Below are 22,953 nucleotides of genomic sequence, written 5' to 3' on the forward strand. Positions count from 1 at the left end.
GACAGAGGAGGCATGTAAAAAATGTAAATGACTCCTTTAGGTAAGACCATGTTGGCATATTTGAAAGTTTAGAACTCTGCAGCTGAACAATATTATAGAAAGAACTTTCCGAGTGACATTCGCAACTTGTTTTGATGTAAATCCCATTTTCCAGTGAAATAGAGAAAAATTCTTTGGACTTCTTTAGTGAATACAACAAAATCTGGACGTCGTTTCATCTGAGCAGGTGTCATCAACCACTGTTCAATGCAGCTGGCTCAGTTATCAATTACTTTCATCAAAATACTTGTTGATGATGATAATAATGGATAAGCAGGGTTGGGGAGTAATGGAATACATGTAATGGCCTTGCGTATTAAAAATACAAAATATGTATTCCATTACAGTTACTGCTTAAATAGGTGATAATTAGAATATAGTTGGAATAGATGGTTTACACTGCGAGCTTTTCCTGTTTCATAGTTTAGGCTATCCCCTCTCCATCCCCTCTCTAATTTTGGTAATTAAACGCACTGCTGGAAACCCAAACAAAACACATAATAAGAGGCTCTATGTTGGTTAATGTTGGTGGCGCCAGTTACACAATGGACCATGCACAACAGAGCCAGCAGTGCACGGGCAGGAATGCATTTCTTAGTTGGAAATTCCGACATCACTTCACATTTAAAGAAGAAAGGGATGGGTGAAATTTGACAGTGCTATGCAAACTCTGTTTGCCAGCAACCATGCTGCTCTCAGCGCCAAAAAGCTCCAACCCTAAAGAAACATCTGGAAGTACGTTCTTTAAAAAAAAAAAACTAACATTAGCCTACTGCAACTATCTTGTTTTAGTTGTGGTAGCTACCTGGGTTATGTGCCACTTCAGTATCTTTGATGTACTATTGCTGTGTGATTTTTTACTATTACTGAAGGCTGCATTACAACCTGCCAGGTCAAATAATCATGTGCTGTTCTGAAAGCACACAGAAAGAAAACATATTACTGATAATTACAGAAATAGTTTTCTATATGAGATCACTCCAAAAAGTGCAGCCTACTGTTACTCATTTTATATTAAGATTTAAAAATCTAGTTTTTATTTCTTTCAGAACTGCACTTGATTATTTGCAGCTAGCAGGTTGTTAATGCTATCCATCAAGTCTAACAGTCTGCGGTCTATGAACTAACCTCAGCTAATGCCAGCTAACAATGTTAGCTTGGTGGTGAGTAGTAGGGGTGGTTAAAATCGATTCTAACTGGAATAAAATTATATCGATTCATTAAATCCTGAAATCGATTGTTTTTATACATATGTAGTTTGCCGCGTATGAAACTTGCAAGCGGTTAACATGAGGAAGTCACACGAGAGTTAAGTGACCTGGACGCATGAACCATCATGGCTACTCCCGTGAATGTGCTATCGAGCCCAAAGGCAGATGTCTGGCAAAACTTTGGATTTATGAACTGCGAAGACAGTGAAGAGCCGGACAAAAGCAAAGCCGTATGTAAGATGTGCAAAATGGAGGTAAAGCACTGTGGAAATACCACAAATCTCAGAAATCATTTAACAAGGCATCATCCAGATATCCCGCTAGCAAAAATGGCCGACATCAAGCAACGCTCACTCGAAAAGGCATTTGCAGTGAAGTTGGCATCCACTTCTCCACATGCCCAAAAAATAACCCAGTCTGTCGCAACTTTCATATGTAAAGATATACACCCATACAGCGTTGTTGAAAATGATGACTTCCAAAACCTCATTAATACGCTAGAACAACGCTATGTTTTACCAACACGCAAACATTTGAGTGAAGTGGTAATCCCAAACATGTATGAAAAAGTGAAACACGATGTTACAGCCTCACTCAAGTCAGCAGAGGGAGTCGCTATAACCTGTGACAGCTGGACATCCAGAGCAACAGATAACTACCTGACTATCACCTCACACCATATCGACCAGGAGTGGAGACTCGTGTCTCATGTCTTACAGACAAGAACCACTGAAGCAAGCCACACAGCAGTTAATTTATCTGAAATTATATTCAAACCAATCGAAGAATGGGAGCTTACAAACAAAAATCCAGTCATCATAACTGACAGTGCTGCAAATGTGGTGTGAGCTGTGCAAATAACGGGCTGGTTGCACATTGGTTGTTTTGCCCACACACTCAATTTAGCTTCACAAGCAGGACTGAAAGTTCCAGCTGTTGCTCAGCTGCTTGGCCGAGTGAGACGCATAGCATCCTTTTTTCATCACAGCACTGTTGCAGGTTGCAAACTTAAAGAGAAGCATAAGATACTGAAGTTACCTGCCCATAAGCTGGTGACTGATGGGGTGACCAGATGGAACAACACGTTGGAGATGCTGGAACGCTTCCTACAGCAACAACCAGCGATCTCTGCAGCTCTACTCTCACCTGAAGTGAGGAGAAGTGACAGTAATCTCTGTACTCTTACAGAGGCTGACATAACTGATGGAGAAGATATAGTGAAAGCTCTGAAGCCGCTGAAAGCAGCCACACTGGTTATGTCTGAAGAAAAGTCCCCGACCCTTTCCATCATTGCACCTCTGCATGCACAGCTGCTGGAGAAGATGATCAGTGTGTCTCATGACTCCTCACTGATTAAAGACCTCAAGACTGCTGTATATGACAACTTGAAGTCAAGGTATGTTTATGAATTGTGTGTATATGCCATGAATGAGTGTAACTGTATGGATGCATGTATTACATGAAAATTCTTACTATGGTGAAAAGATATATATTTTATAAAAATGTTAGTTAAGCCCTCTTGTCTAGTACTAGGCCTTTTGATTTTATATCTATCTATTAGGGGTGCAACGATACTCGTATCGATATTGAACCGTTTGATACAGTGCTTTCGGTTCGGTACGCATATGTATCGAACAATACGAAATTTTCAACTTTTCTTCTGACGATGCTGTCTGTGTTGAGTGCTCAGTGGATCTGCGCTCAACAGTGCAGCCTAGGCGGAGTAGTCGAACGAAGATTCACTGAGCGCAGGGCAAGCTAGCGAGACAGAAGTTAGGCTCTCGTTGCAACATGGCAAATTGAACCTCCCCCACCCTCATTCAGATCTGGCGTTTGGAACTATTTTGGTTTTCATGTGACGTATGACCCTGAAGGGAAGTGCATCGTGGACAAAAGTAAAACAGTATGTTGGATGTGCCACACAATTGGTGGGAACTAGTGCATTAGCGCAGTTAGCTCGTTAAGGTGTTGACGCCGTCCAGCCCCATGCACGGGGCGATCCGCGGTAGCTCGTTAACGGAGATTTGCCGTGTTGTGGCGTTAACGTCATTTCAACGAGATTAACGCTGACAGCACTAGTGGGAACACGACGAATATGACTGCACATTTACGCTGACATCATCCTAGTGCAAAGACAAGTGGAAGCAGACAAAAAAAACAAGCACATGATTCACCTTATGGGGACCTGATATGTTTAATATGCTGCTGAGAATATAGCCCAGAAGAAGCGTATAGTATAGCTTTTATTTTGGAAAGAGCCATTTCTCTGTAATAAACTCTCTTTTCCGAAGATGAGTGATTTCTCGATCAGATAGATTTCTTTTTTTATTACTTTGTTGTTTCAGCAACATTAAATTAAAAAACTGTACTTTTGAGTTAAAATATATATTTATAATTTTAATAAATGGCAAATTAATAAAGGCATGAACATTTTTTTGTATCGAAAGAATATCGAACCGTGACACCAAAGTATCGAACCGAACCGAACCGTGAATTTTGTGTATCGTTGCACCCCTACTATCTATCTATAGATGTTTATATATAAATTATGGAAACAAAGTCATTTCTGATCTTGCATGAGTGTATGTAACCATGCACATTTATATCCAACTTAATAAACTGAGTTAAATGTGCAAAATCTCTTTTCAAGATATGTGGCCCTAAAGGACAAGCTGTACATTGCATCAGCATTAGATCCTCGCTTTAAGGCCCTGCCATTCTTGTCCAAAGAGACCTGTAACAACACATTCTCTCAGTTGGTGTTGGAAGCAGCAGGTTTGGAGAACGTGGACACAGCTATTGTGAGTTACAGAAACAAAAACAAAAAATTATTGGTTTTTTTGCACTACTCGAGTTAGAAGATAAATAGTAATTTCTTTATTAATTAAGTTTTCATTTTTCTACAGCAACAGTCTGATGGTGACACATCTGAGGAAACTGTCCCTGACATCTCTCTTGGTGGTGTTGATAAAGTGGATTATGTCCCTCCAATTAAGAGGTCAAAGGACTCTGCATTAATTTTTCTCCTTGGGCCAGCCTATTCAACAAAAACCACAGTACCACAGAAAACACCAACTCAGAAGGCAAAGGAAGAAGTGAATCGATACAGGGACGTTGAGCCTGTTGCACTTTCTGAGGATCCTTTGATCTGGTGGAGGGACCATGACCATTGTGTGAGTTTCACAGAGGTTTTACAATACTGTTCAGTATGTTTTCATTTTTTGATTTTAAAAGGCAGTTTTTCATTTTCTGATCGGTCAGTTTCTGTCAGTTCACTTGTACACGCTGTGTTAAACTGTGTGTCTCCAAAACACAATAGTGGATTTCAGAAAAGCTGTGTGAGACACTATTACTCTGAGGTTTTACTGATGTTTACAAAAGATGTGTTCTATATACAGTATACTGGATCCCTGATCCACTTGAAATGTATGTATGAAAATAAATATATACTAATGTTAATTAAAATTTAAATTATTGTAACTGCTTTAGTATCTGTTCTTAATTTTGAAATTTATATAATTCATTCACAAAGCTTAGAGGGTTCTTTTGACAGTACATATAAAGGTGAATTATCATAATTTTATATATATTATGGTTCATATAATAATATTTCAGACTGATTCAAAATCGAATTGAATCGAATGGAATTGAATCGTGGATCTAATCGATTCTAGAAATCAGTGACGATACCCAGCCCTAGTAAGTAGCCTTCAGTAAAAGTAATAAATCACACAGTACATTCATGTAGTTGTAAAAAGCATGACAATATATCAGGTAATCCAAAGTATTCTGAATGTGTTACTGACATTGAGTAACTTAACGGAATATGTTACAAACTACATTTTAACTTACTAACAAATATTTTAAGTTAAAGGCTAAAGTCATTCTTGCTGAGACCAGAAAGAAAGGTTTAGACTACATTAGTCCAACCAGGATCCAGTGTAGCAGTGCATAAAGAAAAATGACACCTAAACTGATTTTTTTGCAGTAGCTTTCTTTCATTTGTGGACATGCTGTGACCAGATGACGCGTGTTGTTCCTGTATCTGAGGTTTGTTGCTCTAGATTTGGCAACTGCCTTCTAAATGTATGAGTGGATGTTACGTGAGCTATTAAAGTTGTTTTTTATAACTCTAGTGCAAAGGTGAAATTTAGCTAGTGCTGCTAAAGAGCATCATCATCTTACAGTCAGACCTGGACCACTCAAACTTAAGCCCACTACTGTTAACATACCACAGTATGTTTAAAGTATTTGGCGTTTTGCACAGTTATCATATTTCAGTTTGTTTTTCAGTCATTTCATATTATACAGTGGCCAGTTAAATTCAGTAATCATGTACAGATCGGATCAATTTCTGATTAATTACATTTAAAAAGGGAAACTTAACTTTCAGGTTTCAGGTATCAAAGCTCACACTGAGCAGTCCTTATCTTAGAAGTAATGTCTAATCTACCTCGCTTGTCCTCTCTTTCTTACAGTATTAACAATTTTTTTCCCTCTTTGGAAAATACAGCAGCTATACCACTGGCTAGCCACACTGACTATGTGCCAAGGTGAACAGAAAAGGCTGTGTTTAGTGTATTACTTGAGCTGTTTAAACATGTACCTGTACTTTCTCAGGTAACATGACCACTGATATCAGCAGCATGAAAAATGACAGACATGAGAAGCAGCAAAAAAGATGTGTGTTGTGTGCAAAGGTGAGATATTATTTTACAATTTGTTGCCTCTCTTTAAGGCTTGAAGGGTGATCGGACTTCAGCACATGGAAAATTAACTGGCTATTTGTTATTATATATTAAATTCAATTTTGATAACTCGTTAACTGAACGTACCAGAAATGTGTTTCTGCTCACTTTAAACTTCTGCTGTTTACCACATACTTTACTATGATATATTAACTGAATAGTAAGTATCGCTGAAAAGTTGGAAAATAGAGCTTTTATGGAAAATGTACCTCTTAATAGTTTACTGTTGATGCTTAACATAAATAATCCATTAGTAAAACTTGCACTGCAAAGCTTGCACTTTGCAGCCCCAGTTAAAAGTCAACAAATGGTTCCCTTTTAGTATGCTATATGTTCAGGTAGGTAGATTTTAGCACACAGACAAGTATATACTCTGTGCACTCATCCACACTTGTACGCTAATGCACCCATACACTGTTATATGCAGCACACTGGTACTCTATTTAAACCCACGAAAATGCAGTTGTCAAAGTTTAAAAGGTGTTGCCTTGTGAACCTAATCGCCTGTTTAACAACCTGTGAGGCAAGCTAAACTAGGACACACACACACATGCACACAGAAAGATACACCATGTGGTGCAGCACAAATGTACGTGCCTAGGGCTATATCAAATCATTCCAGAAAATTTGACAGCACGTCTCATAATACCAAACATAAATAAGGAAATGGGGGCAATGGAAAACACATTAATACACATGACATGGAAAACGCATGAATTACATATCACTCTGGAAAACTTTATCTCAGTATGTAAATATAAGCTGGAAGTGTATTTTTCTAAGCAAGATTCATAGGATTAGGGAAAACTGCAGCACATCCCATCGTATGCCACCATGCCACCAAGGAACATAGCTTTGAACCGAGGTTCTCCTGTGTCAGCACCTTTAAAGACAAAGTTTACCGGTGTTATCACTGTTAACTGAAAGGTATTTTGCTGCTGATACAGCTTGAGTGAAATCAATAACCATTTAGTAAATTATGTGATCATGCCAAATTTGATGAGTCTCTTACAGACTTAAATTAGCTACATCCCCTCCCGCCCACACCGAGGAGCTTGTCTTGTCTGGCGAGATGCCAATTAATAATTGCTAAGTAATAATGTATATTACAGTATGCAAATATGCTTTCTATTCAGATACTGTCATTAAATTGTATGCACTTAACTATCTGTTCAAGGGAGATACTGAGTCTGTGTTTGATAGATTCATATTTTAGTCAAAGTAATTAAGCACCATTTGTAGTTGATTAGATGGACTTGCTGTATGCGGCATAAAAATAATTTACAGTTTTACAAGGGTTTTTTTTTTTCTCTTTGGGTTTCTTTGAAAGGTTGTTGAACAAAGTGTTTTAATGCTGCCAAAATTAGGCATAGTTGTCAAAGCAACACGGATTTGATGGGCTTTCGGTGTATCACGCGGATGCTCAATGGGATTGGGATCTGAGGAGTTTGCCTCGAAGGCCTTGGGCTCTTTGTTGTGATTCTCGACCAAATCTAGAGCAGTTTTTGTTTCTGTGTCCATATGTGTGTGTGTGTGTGTGTGAGAGAGAGAGAGAGAGAGAGAGACAGCAGATTGTTATTTGGGTTTGTGGGGTTCTTGGTCTGCAATGTTTAGGTGGGTAAAAGCATGCATGACTGAAAAATTTTGCGAATGACTAAATGTAGCCAATCTTACATTCAATACCAACTTCTCGTGCACCTCATGTCAGCCAATATCAAATGGGAAAACTGGGTTTATCTGTCATGGTCATGAATACTTCAAAAGTTTGTATCCTATCACAAGATTATAAAGCTAGTAATGTTTAGTTTTTGGTTATTGGACTGTGGCTGACTTTATTTTCAACACAGGTGCTATTTTTTGATCATGCTGTAGAAGTCCTGTTAAGTCTCCTTGTACTTGTGCATCTGTGATGGGTGATGGACATCCTTTAGTAATCCTTTGGAAAAGTTCCAGAGAGTCAAATCTTTCAACTGGGGCAGGACATGAGCAAAGGTTTTGCTGATGTTGCCAAAAACATGTCTGTTTTCTGTCAGGGCACTTGGCATTTTTAGCATTTTGAGTGTATTTTGTATGTCTGATTTCTTATGATGTATCAGACTAATGGTAAGTTCTAGTGTTATTATTAGCAGTGTTGGGAAGGTTACTTTTAAAATGTATTCCGTTACAGAATACAGAATACATGCCCCAAAATGTATTCTGTAACGTATTCCGTTACGTTACTCAATGAGAGTAACGTATTCTGAATACTTTGGATTACTTAATATATTATCGTGCTTTTTACAACAACGTGAATGTACTATTGCTGTGTGATTTATTACTATTACTGAAGGTCCGCGACTCCGAACTGTAGTAAAGGGACCTCTGACTAATACGGCGGGGTCCCTGTCGGCTCATAGCCGAAAAATAGCTTTACTTTGTTGTGTGGGTCAATTTTTCTTGCGAGAGACAGAGAGAGGCGTTGAAAGGCTGCTCCAACGGAACTTATTGTTTTCGGAGGAAAACACGAACACGGTGTACAGTCGAGTCTTAATAGCTTACTTACAGCTGGGCTCGTCAGGCACTCTTCTTGGCTGCAGTGGTTATTATTATATTTACATGCTTCCAGCTCCCGTTTTTTCCTCGACGACAACTCGTACCTTTCCACTCCCCTTTCTCTCCCTCCTCGCGCTCACAGACACATAACGTGTATGGCAGTGCATTCTCCCTGCAACACGACTACACTGCCCATGATGCTACATTCTTTAGAGCAGGGGTGCCCAATCCCGGTCCTCGAGAGCTACCGTCCTGCAGCTTTTAGATGCATCCTTGTTCCCACACACCTGAATCAAATGAATGGCTTGTTATCAGGCCTTTGCCAAACATGATGGCATGCTGAAGAGATCAAACCATTTGATTCAGCTGTGTTGGAGTAGGGATGCATCTAAAAGCTGCAGGATAGTAGCTCTCGAGGACCGGGATTGGGCACCCCTGCTTTAGAGCTATGCTTGTAGCATTCTGCCTGTTAGCTTAGCACAACAACGAAAAGGCGCTCTCTCACCCAGGAAACACACAGTCGCAGAGAGAGAGAGAGAGCGTCGCCCTGTAACCATGGCAACCGTAACGCTGCCGCCTGGAACGAAAGAACGTAGCTGTCAAACAAAACCCAAACAGTCCTGACCCGCGACAAAATGAAACAGGAAAGTACCGCAGTGTAATCCATTTATTTCAACAAAGTAACTGTATTCTGAATACCACCTTTTTAAACGGTAACTGTAACGGAATACAGTTACTCATATTTTGTATTCTAAATACGTAACGGCGGTACATGTATTCCGTTACTCACCAACACTGATTATTAGCATGTGTTAGTTAGGTTTTGTTTAATTAAAGTTTAATCCATGCTTCCTTGTTTATGTGTCGTTTTCGAGTTATGTCTTGTTCCCCTTCTCTGTTTCCATGTTCCTCTCCTTCTGTGTCATCTGCCCAGTCTGCTATGTGTTTCATGTCTGTGTTGTCCATGTCACGTTGTCACAGTCTTCATCTCATTATATTTCATTATATTGTTTTTGTCACACAGTGGAAATTTGTATTTATCTTGTATATTGTTTTTATTCTGATTTTTAGTGTTTATTTATGAGTGTTTTATTTGCATGGTTTTATTCTGTTTCTATTGCATGGTTTTTAGTGTTTTATGTGACATGGTTGTTATCCACTGTGGACTGGCTGCACTGGCTGCTGAGGCAGGGGTGTGTCCAGAGGTGGCCTATCAGCTGTGTAAAGACCTTTTAAAAACAGGCTAGCTGGGCACTGAAAGAGAGAGGCCCCAGACTGGAAGGTTAATGCGAGATGGCCAGTGTGATGCGGCGACCAAGTCCTGACCTCATGGAACGGCAACAGTAAGAGACAACGCGTGTGATTGGCAGCAGGGCAGAGGTTTACCTCTGCCTGCATTTGTGAGTAGGGTCTCTACTGTTGTTTACTGGGTGCAGCTGGATTGGGAGAGGGTCACCATGGCCTTGAGCCAGGGCCGCTTCTGGGACCATTATTCTGGCCCCTATTTGTTATGTTGCAGGACACTGACGCAAGGGGAGCTGTGGCGGTGGTCGCATCATGGATTCGGGTGCAGAACGCAAGCCGGGCTGGGAAGTGATGGGCCAGCGGAAGGACAAGAAGATGGGTGGCTCTTTCTTGTCTGCTGAAGACGGGGCTGGCGTGGACTCTGCTCTAAAGGAGGAATTCCTGGCCTGCTGATGGACCCATAATGAACATGTGGCCTAATTATAGCAGGGGGGGGTTTAGTGAATGTAGAAAATGGTAGTTTTATGGGTTTTAGAATTGTTTTTAGTAGAGAGCAAACATTTTATTATGCACATTTTAAGGGTGTTTTATTTGTGCTCCCTGGCCTAGTAATAAACTGTTTCTGATCAGACCTGCTCCCTCTCTGTGCCTGTGGTATCTGACTCGCTTGCTCCCCCTTGTATTTTAAAGAATCTTTCTTTTTAGCGTGACATTCTGGCGCGACCGCTTTAGTGTCCGCAGCGCGTTACATTTTATTTTGACAGTCTCGTGTTTCTGTGTTCAGTGAGTTTAGTTTTGCTGTGGGGTCGTATTCATTTGTGTGTTCCCCACGTGTTTCTACTTCGCTTATTACCCTTCTGTGTATTTAAGTCCTCTGTCTTCCTTTGTTCACTGTCAGATCGTCTGTTTAGTTCTCATTATGTTTCCATGCCTCCATGTTTTTATAATGATCAAGGTGTTGTTCTTTGTCTCTTGTGTTTAACATTTAGTTTTTCCTAGTTTAGTCCCAGTTAGTTTTGCCTCAGTGTGCATCTGCCTTTTGTTTTGTACCTTTTACCAGCCACAAACAAACAGCTCAGCTTGCATTTGGGTCCTCGTCCTCCCTCCACACAGTCTGCCAAACCATGAAGGTTTTCAGTGTGATCTATCCTGGTAGATGATGGCCCACGCCACACCGGACCGGACTTTCTGCTAAATGTTCCCTCTAAGACACATCAGGACAGCCTTGTGGACCAATTTACCATTTCAGAATCTAACAACTATTAAAAAAAAGTGCCTCGTTTATAGAGGTTCTTTTGGGCTTGGACTAGTTGACTAAAAACTGCTCAGCTAAAGCACTTAAGACTAGTGAAGAAATTCTGGCCACTTTGAAAGGAAAGGTGATGTTCACAAATTTTGGGCTATAACTTCCAATATTCTATATTACACGGTGAAATGTACACATCTTTATGATACATATTCAAGCATACTGACCAATCTTTAGTTGTGAGAAATACTGTCTGCCTTCATCTTCAAATACATTCCTCTAGGTTCTGATTCGAGCATTTTCTTGATCACTGTTAAGCTGCTGTCAATATAAAGGAATACTCTTTTTGAAGATTTTTTTTTTTCATATTAAAAGACCATCAAAGACGATGGATTGTGCCTTTGTAGTCATTTAGTCACTGGGAGGCTTTTAGTGAGAATTCATCTTAACAGCAGGAAGACATGGTGTCAGGTTTACTTTGCATTTAGTGCAAAAAGCACTGACAGCAGAGTAGTTCAGAAAAGAGGAAGGTCTCTTATTGAAGTGTGTTCAAATATATGCAATGTCTGTTCAAATAAAGAGACTTGAGACTCATAAAAGCTATGGCCACCATTACTAACTATCAAGTTGTTTAACTACCTTACAAACAATTTGTGTTTCAAAGACAATAAAGTGGTAGAAGTACTGAAATGCTCCACAGTCAGCTGTCATTACTGTGCCCGAGTAAAGTGAGTTTTGTATGCATCATCATTTAAGGTTTTCAAGAGGATTGAAAATGGTAATTGTCTGTAAGATAAAAATTTTGCCACAGCTGGGAGCAAGTAGACAGAAACAGCACTGAATTAGACAATTATTATCTACACAACAGCAAAACTTATTTTTAGTCAGTCAAAGCAATTAAATAAAAAATTGTTTAAAAACAAAAACAAAAAAGGCAATTCAAAAGAACTTGACTCATCAAAATAATTCAGCAAACTTAGCAAATTAAAACATTTCCTAGTCCTTCTGCTACCTGCATGTCTTTCTCCTAGTATTAGTGGTAGTTTCCTTAAGGTTGGCTCCACAACTGTGCTAAAAAAGTCATACTTTATGGCAGAAATAAATACATCTAAGGCCTGATTTCCAGTCTTCCACTTCCCCAAAGTTAGCACCCAGTTTAATGCTACAATGAATTATAGATATGCCTTACTAACAAAGCTAGGTAGCGAGCAATAGTGTTGGCTGGTATGTTCAAATACAGTCTTGAGCATTATAGAAACAGTCAGGATGGCTAGAAAGTCAAACTCAAAGCTTTGAAATGGAAGTCCAAACTGGCAGATGACACTGTGGCTTTGTCCATATACAGTCTGCGCTCTCCACTTTTTCTTTGTCAGTCTAGTCATCAGTCAAGTTTATGACTCCAGAAAATCCCTATGTAGCCACTAAACAGATATATTCACAGAAGGTATGGGAGAAGAAAATGAACACAAAATCCAACACAGAATATACACAACCGAAACTCAATTGCCGCTTGGAATGAATGATGAAGAGGAACGTGCTCGTCCATTACTCATGATGCAGGACTGTCTCTTCTCGCTTTGCAATCGGACATGAGTTTGCAGTCTGAATTACAGCCCTTTAAAAAACACTTTCAAGCCCTACCTGTGACCCGTGCTTACAGTATTAGCCCGATGGGACTGCTGTTTGCCTACTTTATTGCTTGGTTCGTCGTTTTCTGAGGCTTTTGGCCGGCATTTCTGTGAAGGCTCCCCAAAATACACATGCAGGCTTGATTGTGTGGGCGCCACCTCGGTGATTGCCTATTTAGTGAGTAATTATCCCTGTCTTTCTCACTCTCAGCCAACACAAGCGCTGATTGAGTTCCTCTCATTGTGGGTAATGTCTTATTTATCATAAGAGGCCAGTGTGAGTTTTGTAGAAAGAAAAAGCACAAAGCATAGTCATCTGCAGCTATGGAAGATAAGGGCGACAAAACAAAACAAACAAAACAGCAGGTTAATATATTCTTAAAATGGCTTGGCATCGGGGAATGAAACTTTGCAAGTTCCAGAAAATACTTTGATTGTGTCATGTTTAAAAAAAAAACCCCAAAACCCCCAAACTGTACGTTTCCATGAGATGTGAAGACCAGTTTATCCCTATTCAAAGAGATACCAGTTGTCAGTGTTAATTTTAGTATCAGAGCACTTTAAATTAGAAGACTAAACTAAATTTAGCTAGCTTTCAGCAAGCATTTCAGAGGCCGCAGCGGGTAGTTTCCTATTCCGGGCACAGTAAAGCTTGGCTGTTGCCACCGCCGCTCTGCAGCTAATCTGTTTCTCTGTGTTTATTAGTAAATCAAAAGTCTAATCAGCTCTGAAGCTGCAGAGTAGAGGAGGAGAGGAAGAGCACAGAGGAGGAGGTGGAGGAGGTATGGGCTATTTTTCAATCTAATGGCCAATTAAGATCAGGCTAAACGAGGAGGCAGGAGAGCATTGTCTTGTGCAGACCTCATTGAGACTCTAATAAAATGTCAAAATACCACCTTTCTCCTACAAACACACACACTTTGTCTTTGGATCACTGTCTTAATCTCCTTCATTCAATCTCTTTTTCCTTTACGTGAACTCTGCCTAATTTTTTGCTTCTCTTTTGTCTTTGTCATTCTTCTCAAAATACACAAACATTCCCAGTGTTGCACAGAAAAGAAAAAATCCCCCTGCCTATTTTTTTTTCTGTTGCTCCTTCTCTAGCTGCCGTTCTTGCACTCCCACACACTGGATTCCCTCTCATCTCTTTTTTATTTAGAAGGGCAAAGACAGAGAGAAAAGGAGAAGAAAAAAATAGAGCTATAGATTTGAGCTGCATACTGTATCAATTTTGCCCAGTCTAAATGACCTAAATAAGGAACTCAATACTGCAGGGTCTGAATAGGAGGGCTTAGTCCACATATTTATTGAATCCAGCCTTTTTGTCCAGTGCCAGCGCACTCTGTGGTTTTAGACTCCACTCCAGTGATCCAATGTGGAATGGAAATCCGATCTCCCTCCCTCTTTCGCTCTTTCTTTTTCTCATTCTGAGTTTGTTTTTTTTCTGTTCTTCTTCCACCAAGCTCAGGCTTGGCAGCACAGAGATGGAGGGAGGATGGTGGAGAAAGATAAAAAAGAAAAGAAACAAACAGAAGAAAAAAACAAGAGAGCTGCGGCACCAGTGACACCATACACAGGTGATGCCACAAGTGCAAGCGCAACATAAAGAGCTGCTATACTACTGTCTACTGTAACATGTCATAATTTAACATTGGTTCATATTGATTTTTATGAAATGTTCTCACTTACTTGTCTGTGCTGGCTCGATCTGTGCTCTTTCCAGTGCTCGGGGAGGACATCAGAGAAGGAAAACCGCTCAACCACTGCAAAGAAAAAAAAATGTGCATGCATTAGTACTGCATTACTGTTATACTGCATGTTTTTACACCAGAAGTGGAATTTGAGCCAGAGCTAATTGTTTAGTAGGTCCCTTGGTCCCCAGTGACAAAACTTTAGTATGTAAGGGCACGAGTAGTCCGCCAGGGAACTGAGCGAATGCTGCAATGCTTGACTTTAAGTCACAGCGTTATCTACTCCTAAACCTAAGCAAGTCATTTTCATCATTCAACATCAACAAAAATTGAGTGAAAATAACATAAATGCAAAATTACAAGTGGAGTTCTCATGTAGTCTTTCACACAGTGCACACATACAGTGAGTTTCAAGAGGAAAACGTCTCAAATCGAACACTGAGTTGTACATTTAACAAAAAGGATGTTTACAGCATCTTATGATTGTCATGCTAGCTACTGCATTTGTGAACATCTGGAACTTGCCACAATTCTCTGACCACATATTTTACTAAATTCTTCTACAGTGGAGATGAGAAGTTGTAACGCATAAACACTAAACACACAAGAAAATGTGGGATTTTAGCCCTACCTAAAAGGTAGCTAGCACTGGTGGCATCAGTGCTGATGTCTCTGAGAGAAAACCAGCATGCTAAAGCCCTGAGGCAACTGTTGTTGTGATTTGGTGCTTTCTAAATAAAATGAACATGAATTGAATTTAAACAAGCTGTTCCTTGCTCTTCTTTTCATTGCTATGAGTTATTGTACTCATGCACATATATGTGTAACAAGTAAATGTGTAAATTACGAGAAAAAGTTTTGTCTTGCAAGCCATCTTGGCTAACATATTCGATGTAGGAGTTAGATTGGAGTGTGAAGAAAGTATCAAAAATAGATTTAGAAAATAAAAACTCCTTTAACATGTTACCAGTGAAAGCCTTGATGACTGAGCGGGAACCTCAACTCCAGCCACTGAGACTGAACAGGCTCAACCACAATCTATAAGTGATGACTTTTAACCAGATACGTAAAGTTTAGTCCACGGTTTTGATAAATACACCCCCTCAGTTTTCCATTAATGATGTTAAACCCCCCTGTAGACCTTTTATTTCATGGCTTTTCATTCAGCTGAGATTTTATTTTATTTTTTTACATTTTATTAATATATTTAATATGGTGTATTTAATCAATGCGGAGGTCTGGTTTTCTAGGTTTATTAAAAACTTGTTTTAGACACACTGTAAACTTGATTTTATAGAATGTGACACATTGAAAAAATAAATAATAAAGAGCTCAACTTTAAACATCAGCAGCAATAATAGTAATCTATAAAAGACTGGGGAGAAGTGGAGACCATTTGTCTGTAGAATAGCTACTTTTTTCTCTCTCTCTCTCTTTTTTTTTAGCAATAATAAACTGTGTATATAATGGTAAATGGCCTGTATTTGTATTGCGCTTTTACTAGTCCCCACTAGGGACCCCAAAGAACTTTACACACCCAGTCATCCTCCCATTCACACACTGGTGGAGGCAAGCTACAGTTGTAGCCACAGCTGTCCTGGGGAAGACTGACAGAAGCGAGGCTGCTATATCGCACCATCGGCCCTTCTGGCCAGCACCAGTAGGCGGTAGGTGAAGCGTCTTGCCCAAGGACACAACGACCGAGACTGTCCGAGCCAGGGCTCGAACCGGTAACCTTCCGATTGCAAGGCGAACTCCCAACTCTTGAGCCACGATCGCCCTGTGTAGCATCGGTACTTAGTAAAGGAACACCTCTAAAAAAAATTCCACCACAGCTCATCATTCTCAGCCGTTGTGTTTCTAACGGTAAATATTTTAATCACTATAAAAGTAATGATATTTCAGACTTCTCGAGGCAGGAAAGAGTGCACAGAGGTGAAGATGTGCAGAGAAAGTGTATAAAAGAATAAAAGACAGACAGCACAAAGTGTTTTTTCAATCTTTACTTTTTTTCTTTTCGTTTGTGTTAAACTTTTTTTGGAGTTTCTGGGTGTGTGTGCTTAAGGCAAACAAACAATCAAGGATTTAACTGAAAAGTCAAGGAATCACCCAAACTACTCTGCTTCATCCCGGCAACTACTTGTTGACACGTGACAGTCAGTCCATACAGCAGCTGCTGAAAAATTGCATCCTGGACTAGAAAGTGGTTTCACAGTCACTCAGCCAAATGACACTGTTGAGCCTCACAGCCAGCATTGCTGAGAAAGAAACTTAATGTATTTCTACAGTTTCATCACCATGAATTGATCTACTGAAACTAATCAAAATCACTCCGACAGAACAGCAAAACCACAGCCACACTGTTTCTATGAACATTAGAGCCCAAATCAACAAGTGGTATCTGGCCACTGCTCCATCGCCTCCAGCACTAAAACTGTGTGTAATATGCAGCCTCAGTCGACTTATACGTTTCAGTGTTTAGAACCCCACAGGAGGGAAGAAAGTTCTTCGAAAAACAGGTTTTATGTTTCTAATTTCTATTTGTGTGAAAATGCAGTTTTTAATTGATTTCTTTATCCAGTGAGTTTTCAAAGTCTCTTATAGGCCCAAGGGGTCACAGACTTCTCTCAGCCAACAGACCAGTCATAATCCTTCAGTTGTAGTCAAATCCACCAAATTTGAGCTGGAGTGTCTTCCCAAGACGGCAGCAACTTGGTTTGGTGCAGCTGCAAAGTTTCAGAGTTTCCCGTCGTAACCAGATGTTATTAGAACAATGTGAATGATGGATTTGCTTTAAAAGTAACCGAAACTTCAGGAAGCTTAAAGAAATACTGCACAAAGTAGTAATTTGGCCCTAGATGGAGGTGACAAAGGGGGTCATCCTGGCATGTCCTTTTATATATGTGTGTATGTGACTTTGTGCATGTCTGTGTGTGCGTATGTGACCTTTTTAAGATCCAGCAAAACTGCTAAACACACTCCCTCTGTGCCTGTCATTTACAGGTTGGCTATCGACATCTTAGAGTCTGAGCTCAGGGGATCAGCGCTCACATGCCAGCATGCTACACATGTGGGGTCTGCATCAAGACGCACACGCATTTCCACGAAACACACTCACGTAGAAGCCAGTTGCTCGAAGCATATAGACAAAGAAGAAAACCATCACAATCTGTCGATGTAAACTCTGTGGCATTAGTGCCACTGCTTGCATGTGGAACTGATTGCTGCTGAAATGCTGTCAAAGATTAGGATGCTAGAATATCCTTTTCCATTGTGTCTTACTGACGTAGGATCACGAGAAAGCACTTCACCGGATCGGCACATCTGCTTTTGGTATTTATTTTTGGGGGGTTCAGAAGGGCATGCACCCAATTAAAATCAATAACTGCGTTCACTTCAGCAAAGCCTGCTGGCAGACTCATGCAATCAAAAAGCATGCGGACAGCTGATCCCTGCAACAGCTACAGGCTACCACATGTCCCTGCGTGTCAGAAAAACAATGGAAATCACTTCTGTCATGTCCTCAGGCTTTGGCCTCTCCGAGCTTTGTCTTTCAGACCAGGTTAACGTGTAAACATCACCCACCCCCCTCTCCTGGTCAACATCTTTGCTTGCTAGCGTCACCTTTGCATGGAAGTGATCATGAAACGTACGCCCACATACGGCAGACTGTTAAAATACCTTGAGGGGGTAATCTTGCCTTGGAAACCTCACATAAGCTCCTTATCACAACACATTAGGAAGAGAAGAGGAGGGGAGCGCTAGTGTCAGCTGTCGGGCCCTGTTGGAGAAGGTGAGCCAGGCTGACTGTGACAGGTCAGTGAACATCGCTAGCCAAAGGCTTAGGAGGGCAAATGAAGACGCATACTGCCGTCATTTGGTTTCAACCCTGTCTCCTAATTGTAATGCATAACTTTTTCTTTTAATGAGGCATCACGAGGGAACACAAATTAGACTTTAAGGATACAAGGTGTTATTTCTCGTACAGATTATATTTCCTGAGCCACTTTAACTTTGGGTTGTTAAACTAGAACTGACTCAATAAAATCAACATGTACTGGATAGAATTCTATCAAAACAAAACCACTCAATTTTTATGTCATTAACATGCTCTCAGCTCACAGTTCTTTTATTGTTCATGGGACTGGATGTACCGGCCTGAATGAACTTCATAAATGTGAGTCATTACCAAGCAGACAGAAAACGGACATGAAAACTTTCCAATATGAGTTGTTGCGGTTGTGTGTCCAAAAACAAAGATATCAAAAGTATCTGCTTCTGGTAGATTTTGGTTGTGTAACACTTTTCATTCTTATTTTTGTTAAATACGAATAAAACTAACTAATCTAACTATGACCAAAAAAGTAATAAGTGACTATGTAGTGTTATAACTTGTGCAGCATGTTCAGACACCTAATTAGTTATTGTTTCACTGGTTATCGGTCTTTCTCTGATCTTCTGTTAAAAAAAAAAAGACTTTGTAAAACCAATGTATGTATTAATATTTTATAAAATATCAAAAAAAGAAACCATAAGAATCTCATTATTACTTTCTTTAATACATTTGCTACAGGACTACTGCAGTTATTTCAGGAAACTGGACAATCTGAAGGTCTTTTCAATATTGAATGAAGATAATTTACAGGACCACATTGGCGAGAACTGTAGTAAGGTACCTGATATTGGGATTGCCAGGTCTTGTCTGATTGAGCAATCTACATGGTGACCTTCCTCCCAGACGTGGACTTCTGTTAAAACCAGATGTTGGAACAAGATAGTAGACTCCTCGGCATATTTACTGTATTTCTTTGGATCTGTATATTAGGATGATACTGCTTACAGTATTGGTTGTGGATATATGCTTTTTTATGTACATTTCTAAAAACGGTCAGACTAACCTCTTAACGCCAGGTTACTGGTGATATATCTAGGGTTAAGAGTAGGGTTTGTATCAGGTTATCATCCAGACCTTTGAGTTCATCTTTTCATTTATTTATTTTTTAAAGTGATGCATTTGCTAATTTTAATATTTATTTATTTTTAACATGATCAAAGCACCATACTTTTAACTTTCCACCTGGTAATTTTAGGGTTTAAACAAATAACATCTTTTTGAAATACAATCTCTGCTAAGGTGCTAAGAGTCAGCTTAGACGTTAGATGGTACAATTGAAAAGAAAATGTTTGTCATATTGCTGGCATTTTTTTTATAGTGTGTTGATAAAAAGGCAAAATCAGGCTCTTGCCCATAACACCAAGAGACAACTAGCAGGGTATAGGGTATGTGTGCATGTATATCTAGGTTTTTCACTACCATTTCAGAGGTTCATATAGCTCTGTATAAAAGATATGGTAATGTGAGATTAAGGAAAACTGTCTGGGCAAGGATCCAAGATTATGCTGACGTGACGTGGGCAGCATTTTGAGCCTGGATTGTGACTCGAGTAAAGCCGCTTCCTCCTTGAACAACTACCGTCAAGGTGCCCTTGAGCAAGACATCAAATCCTCTGCTGTTCTTAGTGAAGCTGCAGACTATCACCACAAAGGCATGGTCTGTGTTTAAAGGGTCACTTGATCTAAATTACGAAAAGCTTATTTTCTCGATTACTCCTAATGACTGTAGAGGTAGTTTTGGTTTTATTTGATTTTGATTCCAGGATTTTCTGCAAAGTGAATGTAAGGATTTCAAAATATTCATTCTTTACTAAAGTTTCACATCATTTTCTTTGGTACAGTACAGACTGGAAGCAGCACATTCCTTGGATCTAAGCCTTAATTTAAACAGAAATTCTCAGACGTTCTTGCTGACATGTATGAAGGTGTAGAGGATCAAACTCCAAATTCTCTCACTGTGATAGCCAACACAACTAAAACCAAATACCCCCCGTCGCTTCATGACAATAAGTGTCAGCATCACAACTGACAGCATACTGCTGCACATTTAATGTAAAAGGGAAAACTGATATAAAAATCAAATAGCAATATCTCCAAATACACCCAGCTTTGCCAGCTGGCAGGTATACGTGCTTAGGTTTATTTAGTCTTATTAATTAACATCTTTTAACCCATTAACATTGTATGGCACTGTTCTGGCATGGCCAGGCATCCTTTGATGAGAGTGGTGTTTTAAAAAGCAACAATGTCTGCTCAGGAAGCTAGAACGGTGGTGGAATAAAAAGGTGTTGGGTTGCTTAAAAGTAAACCTGTCATATGTCAGTAGACAAGACTGAGAAAAAGTTGAGAAAAGTTCAAATCAGGACCCGCCCATGTTACATCACCAGTGGTTATTTCACCCATTGTCCCTTGAAGTGACCTTTAATGGGTTCTCGTGCTAAATGTCCCTTACGTTTGTCAGCCGGTTTCCTGTGTGTAGCCCAGATGAAAAATATCATACTTATTCTCTTTATATTAACTGTCCACATCAACAAGCGTCGTATTTCCTATGACCATTGAATGCACCTCTCAGTTCACCCCACGTGAGGGCACCTAGCTCAGCAACCAATCAGAGCCTACCCAGGCCGCATTGACCCTGTCAGCCAGGAAGTGAGGTGGAGGTGCATGGTGTCCCGGGTTTTTCTTATCTCAGCAAGAGGAGTGGAGGCATCTGCTACTCAAACCGAGAAATCCACGGACAAAAGAGAGGAAAACTCAGGATTGAGAGGAAGGAAAACCAGCCTACTTACCTGCTGGAAGTCCGGAGTCGAGTGGCTGGATGAAGGAGAGAGGCAACGTCGGCTAACCACTCACCTTTCATCCGGAGAGCTGCTGCAATTCCAACGCCAGTGTGTGTTGGGCTTTTGTGAAACAGAGCAACGGTCAGGTTTTTTGGAGAGGACGGAAAAGTCCAAGGACCAGGACGATATTCTGGTTGTGATAGATGGCGAGCCAACCACTTTGAGGACGATCTACCCCAAAGAAGATACACACCACACACTCATACATTCCAGTTACATTCACAAGGACCTTTGAAGTTGGCTATCGCCAGCTTAACTCTAAATTCTTAAAGGGCCCCAACGAGTACTTTTATTTTGTTGAGTGTGCACACTATTTATTTTATTTTATACTTTATCTGTACAAATTGGACAAATACCTGTTATACTTTGTAACAATACAAGAGTGGCTACTCAAAAGTTAACATTGTGTCCAGGTCATTATTGCTGCTCAATACTTTGGCTCCATACGAATTTGGTGTCTTCTGATTCTGGCCAGGGTCTTATTACGAGCCCAAGTAATTATTGCGCTGTAATTCACCTTTATACCTTAAAGTTGGTTACAGAAGTGGCGAGCCAGCCAGGAGCCAATTGATTTGAGCATCAATATTGAGGCAATGACCAGCATGGATTTCATACAAAAGTCTGGTGTCAAAATACCTAATGCGGTTGTTGTCGCTGGGATAACACAGGTATCTGAGAAAGATGAACAGGTCATTGACTTTCTGAAACAGTATGGTAAAATCACAAGAGTCCTTTTTGTTGATGATTCACTGTCCAACTTCTACCAAAACCTGATCGTAGAATACTCTAGCAGTTCAGCCTTAGAAGGTTTAGAACCTCGTTTACCATACACATACACAGCACAAGCTGATCCCAGCGTTGTCTATGAAATTAAAACACTCAGTAGCATGTACACTACCACGGTTGGGAGTAATGTTACAAAAACCTACTTGGCGGAACTCAAGGAACTAGCCAAGCTGAGTGGCAAAGACTACGGTGAGGTGCTGAAGGAGATGATGTGTCAGATTGGGGAGGATGTTGAAGCCATGCGACCTACCACTGAAGAACCTTCTCCCACGTATGTCGAGACCACTGTTGTATCTCCGCCCGCTTCTAAAGAGCGACAGTGTCACACCTCACATTCAGATGTTACACCAAGTGATACTGGTGCCACTGATGATGTTCCCCTCACTAATGGAAGGAGAGCAGCGTCCCTCTCAGTAAGTGACTTGAACCCACCTGACATTCAGAAGGTTGTGGTAGAGCATATCGTACGAAGGCAAGATGTTGTCCCACACATCCAGTCCCAGGTGAGACTCCGTTCCTTCTCCGGTAAGGTTCCCAGACCTAACAATGAAACTGATTATGACACATGGCGCACACAAATTGAACTGCTCCAAAATGATCCCAGCATGTCCCCCCTGCAAATATCCAGAAAGATCCATGAGAGCCTGCTCCCACCAGCAGCTGATATAGTTAAGAGTTTGCGGCCTGAGTCACCACCTGTGACTTATTTGCAGCTTCTAGATTCAGCCTTTGGCACTGTAGAAGATGGTGAGGAACTTTTCGCTCAATTCCTGAACACCCTTCAAGATCCAGGTGAGAAGTCATCCACTTACCTTCACCGGCTACAGCTAGCATTAAACAGAGCCACGAAGAGGGGGGGAGTCGCATGTGAAGAAGTGGACAAACATCTACTTAAACAGTTCTGCAGGGGATGTTGGGACAACGACCTACTCAGCGCCCTGCAACTTGAGCAAAAGAAGAGCAGCCCACCCCAATTCTCAGACCTGTTGTTAATGATTCGCTCTGAGGAAGATCGACAGCAAGCAAAAACTAACCGTATGAGAAAACACATTGGCACCACAAAGCAGAGAACTCAGTTACAGTTCCAGGGTGC

At 40.4% G+C, this 22,953-nt stretch overlaps 1 protein-coding gene across 1 annotated transcript; it reads left to right on the plus strand.

Moving 5' to 3' along the window:
* The first annotated feature begins 2,341 nt into the window (after positions 1 to 2,341).
* Positions 2,342 to 22,809, plus strand: LOC146620386 (uncharacterized). Its single transcript, XM_085369886.1, has 6 exons — positions 2,342 to 2,646; positions 3,901 to 4,051; positions 4,157 to 4,423; positions 21,743 to 22,273; positions 22,574 to 22,652; positions 22,760 to 22,809. Exons 1-6 carry the CDS (start codon positions 2,342 to 2,344, stop codon positions 22,807 to 22,809), a joined length of 1,383 nt encoding a protein of 460 aa, XP_085226012.1.
* Positions 22,810 to 22,953: the final 144 nt, after the last annotated feature.

Source organism: Diplotaxodon limnothrissa, linkage group LG13, assembly GCF_057381915.1.
Source record: "Diplotaxodon limnothrissa isolate DT_005_m linkage group LG13, D_limnothrissa_male_GT1.1, whole genome shotgun sequence".
Lineage (NCBI taxonomy): Eukaryota > Metazoa > Chordata > Actinopteri > Cichliformes > Cichlidae > Diplotaxodon > Diplotaxodon limnothrissa.

Coding starts and splice junctions, on each gene's coding strand:
- LOC146620386 (XM_085369886.1), top strand. CDS start 2,342: ATGCTGGAACGCTTCCTACAGCAACAACCAGCGATCTCTGCAGCTCTA. Junction 4,052..4,156: donor AGAACGTGGACACAGCTATT/GTGAGTTACAGA, acceptor ATTTTTCTACAG/CAACAGTCTGATGGTGACAC. Junction 4,424..21,742: donor GGAGGGACCATGACCATTGT/GTGAGTTTCACA, acceptor GGGATAACACAG/GTATCTGAGAAAGATGAACA.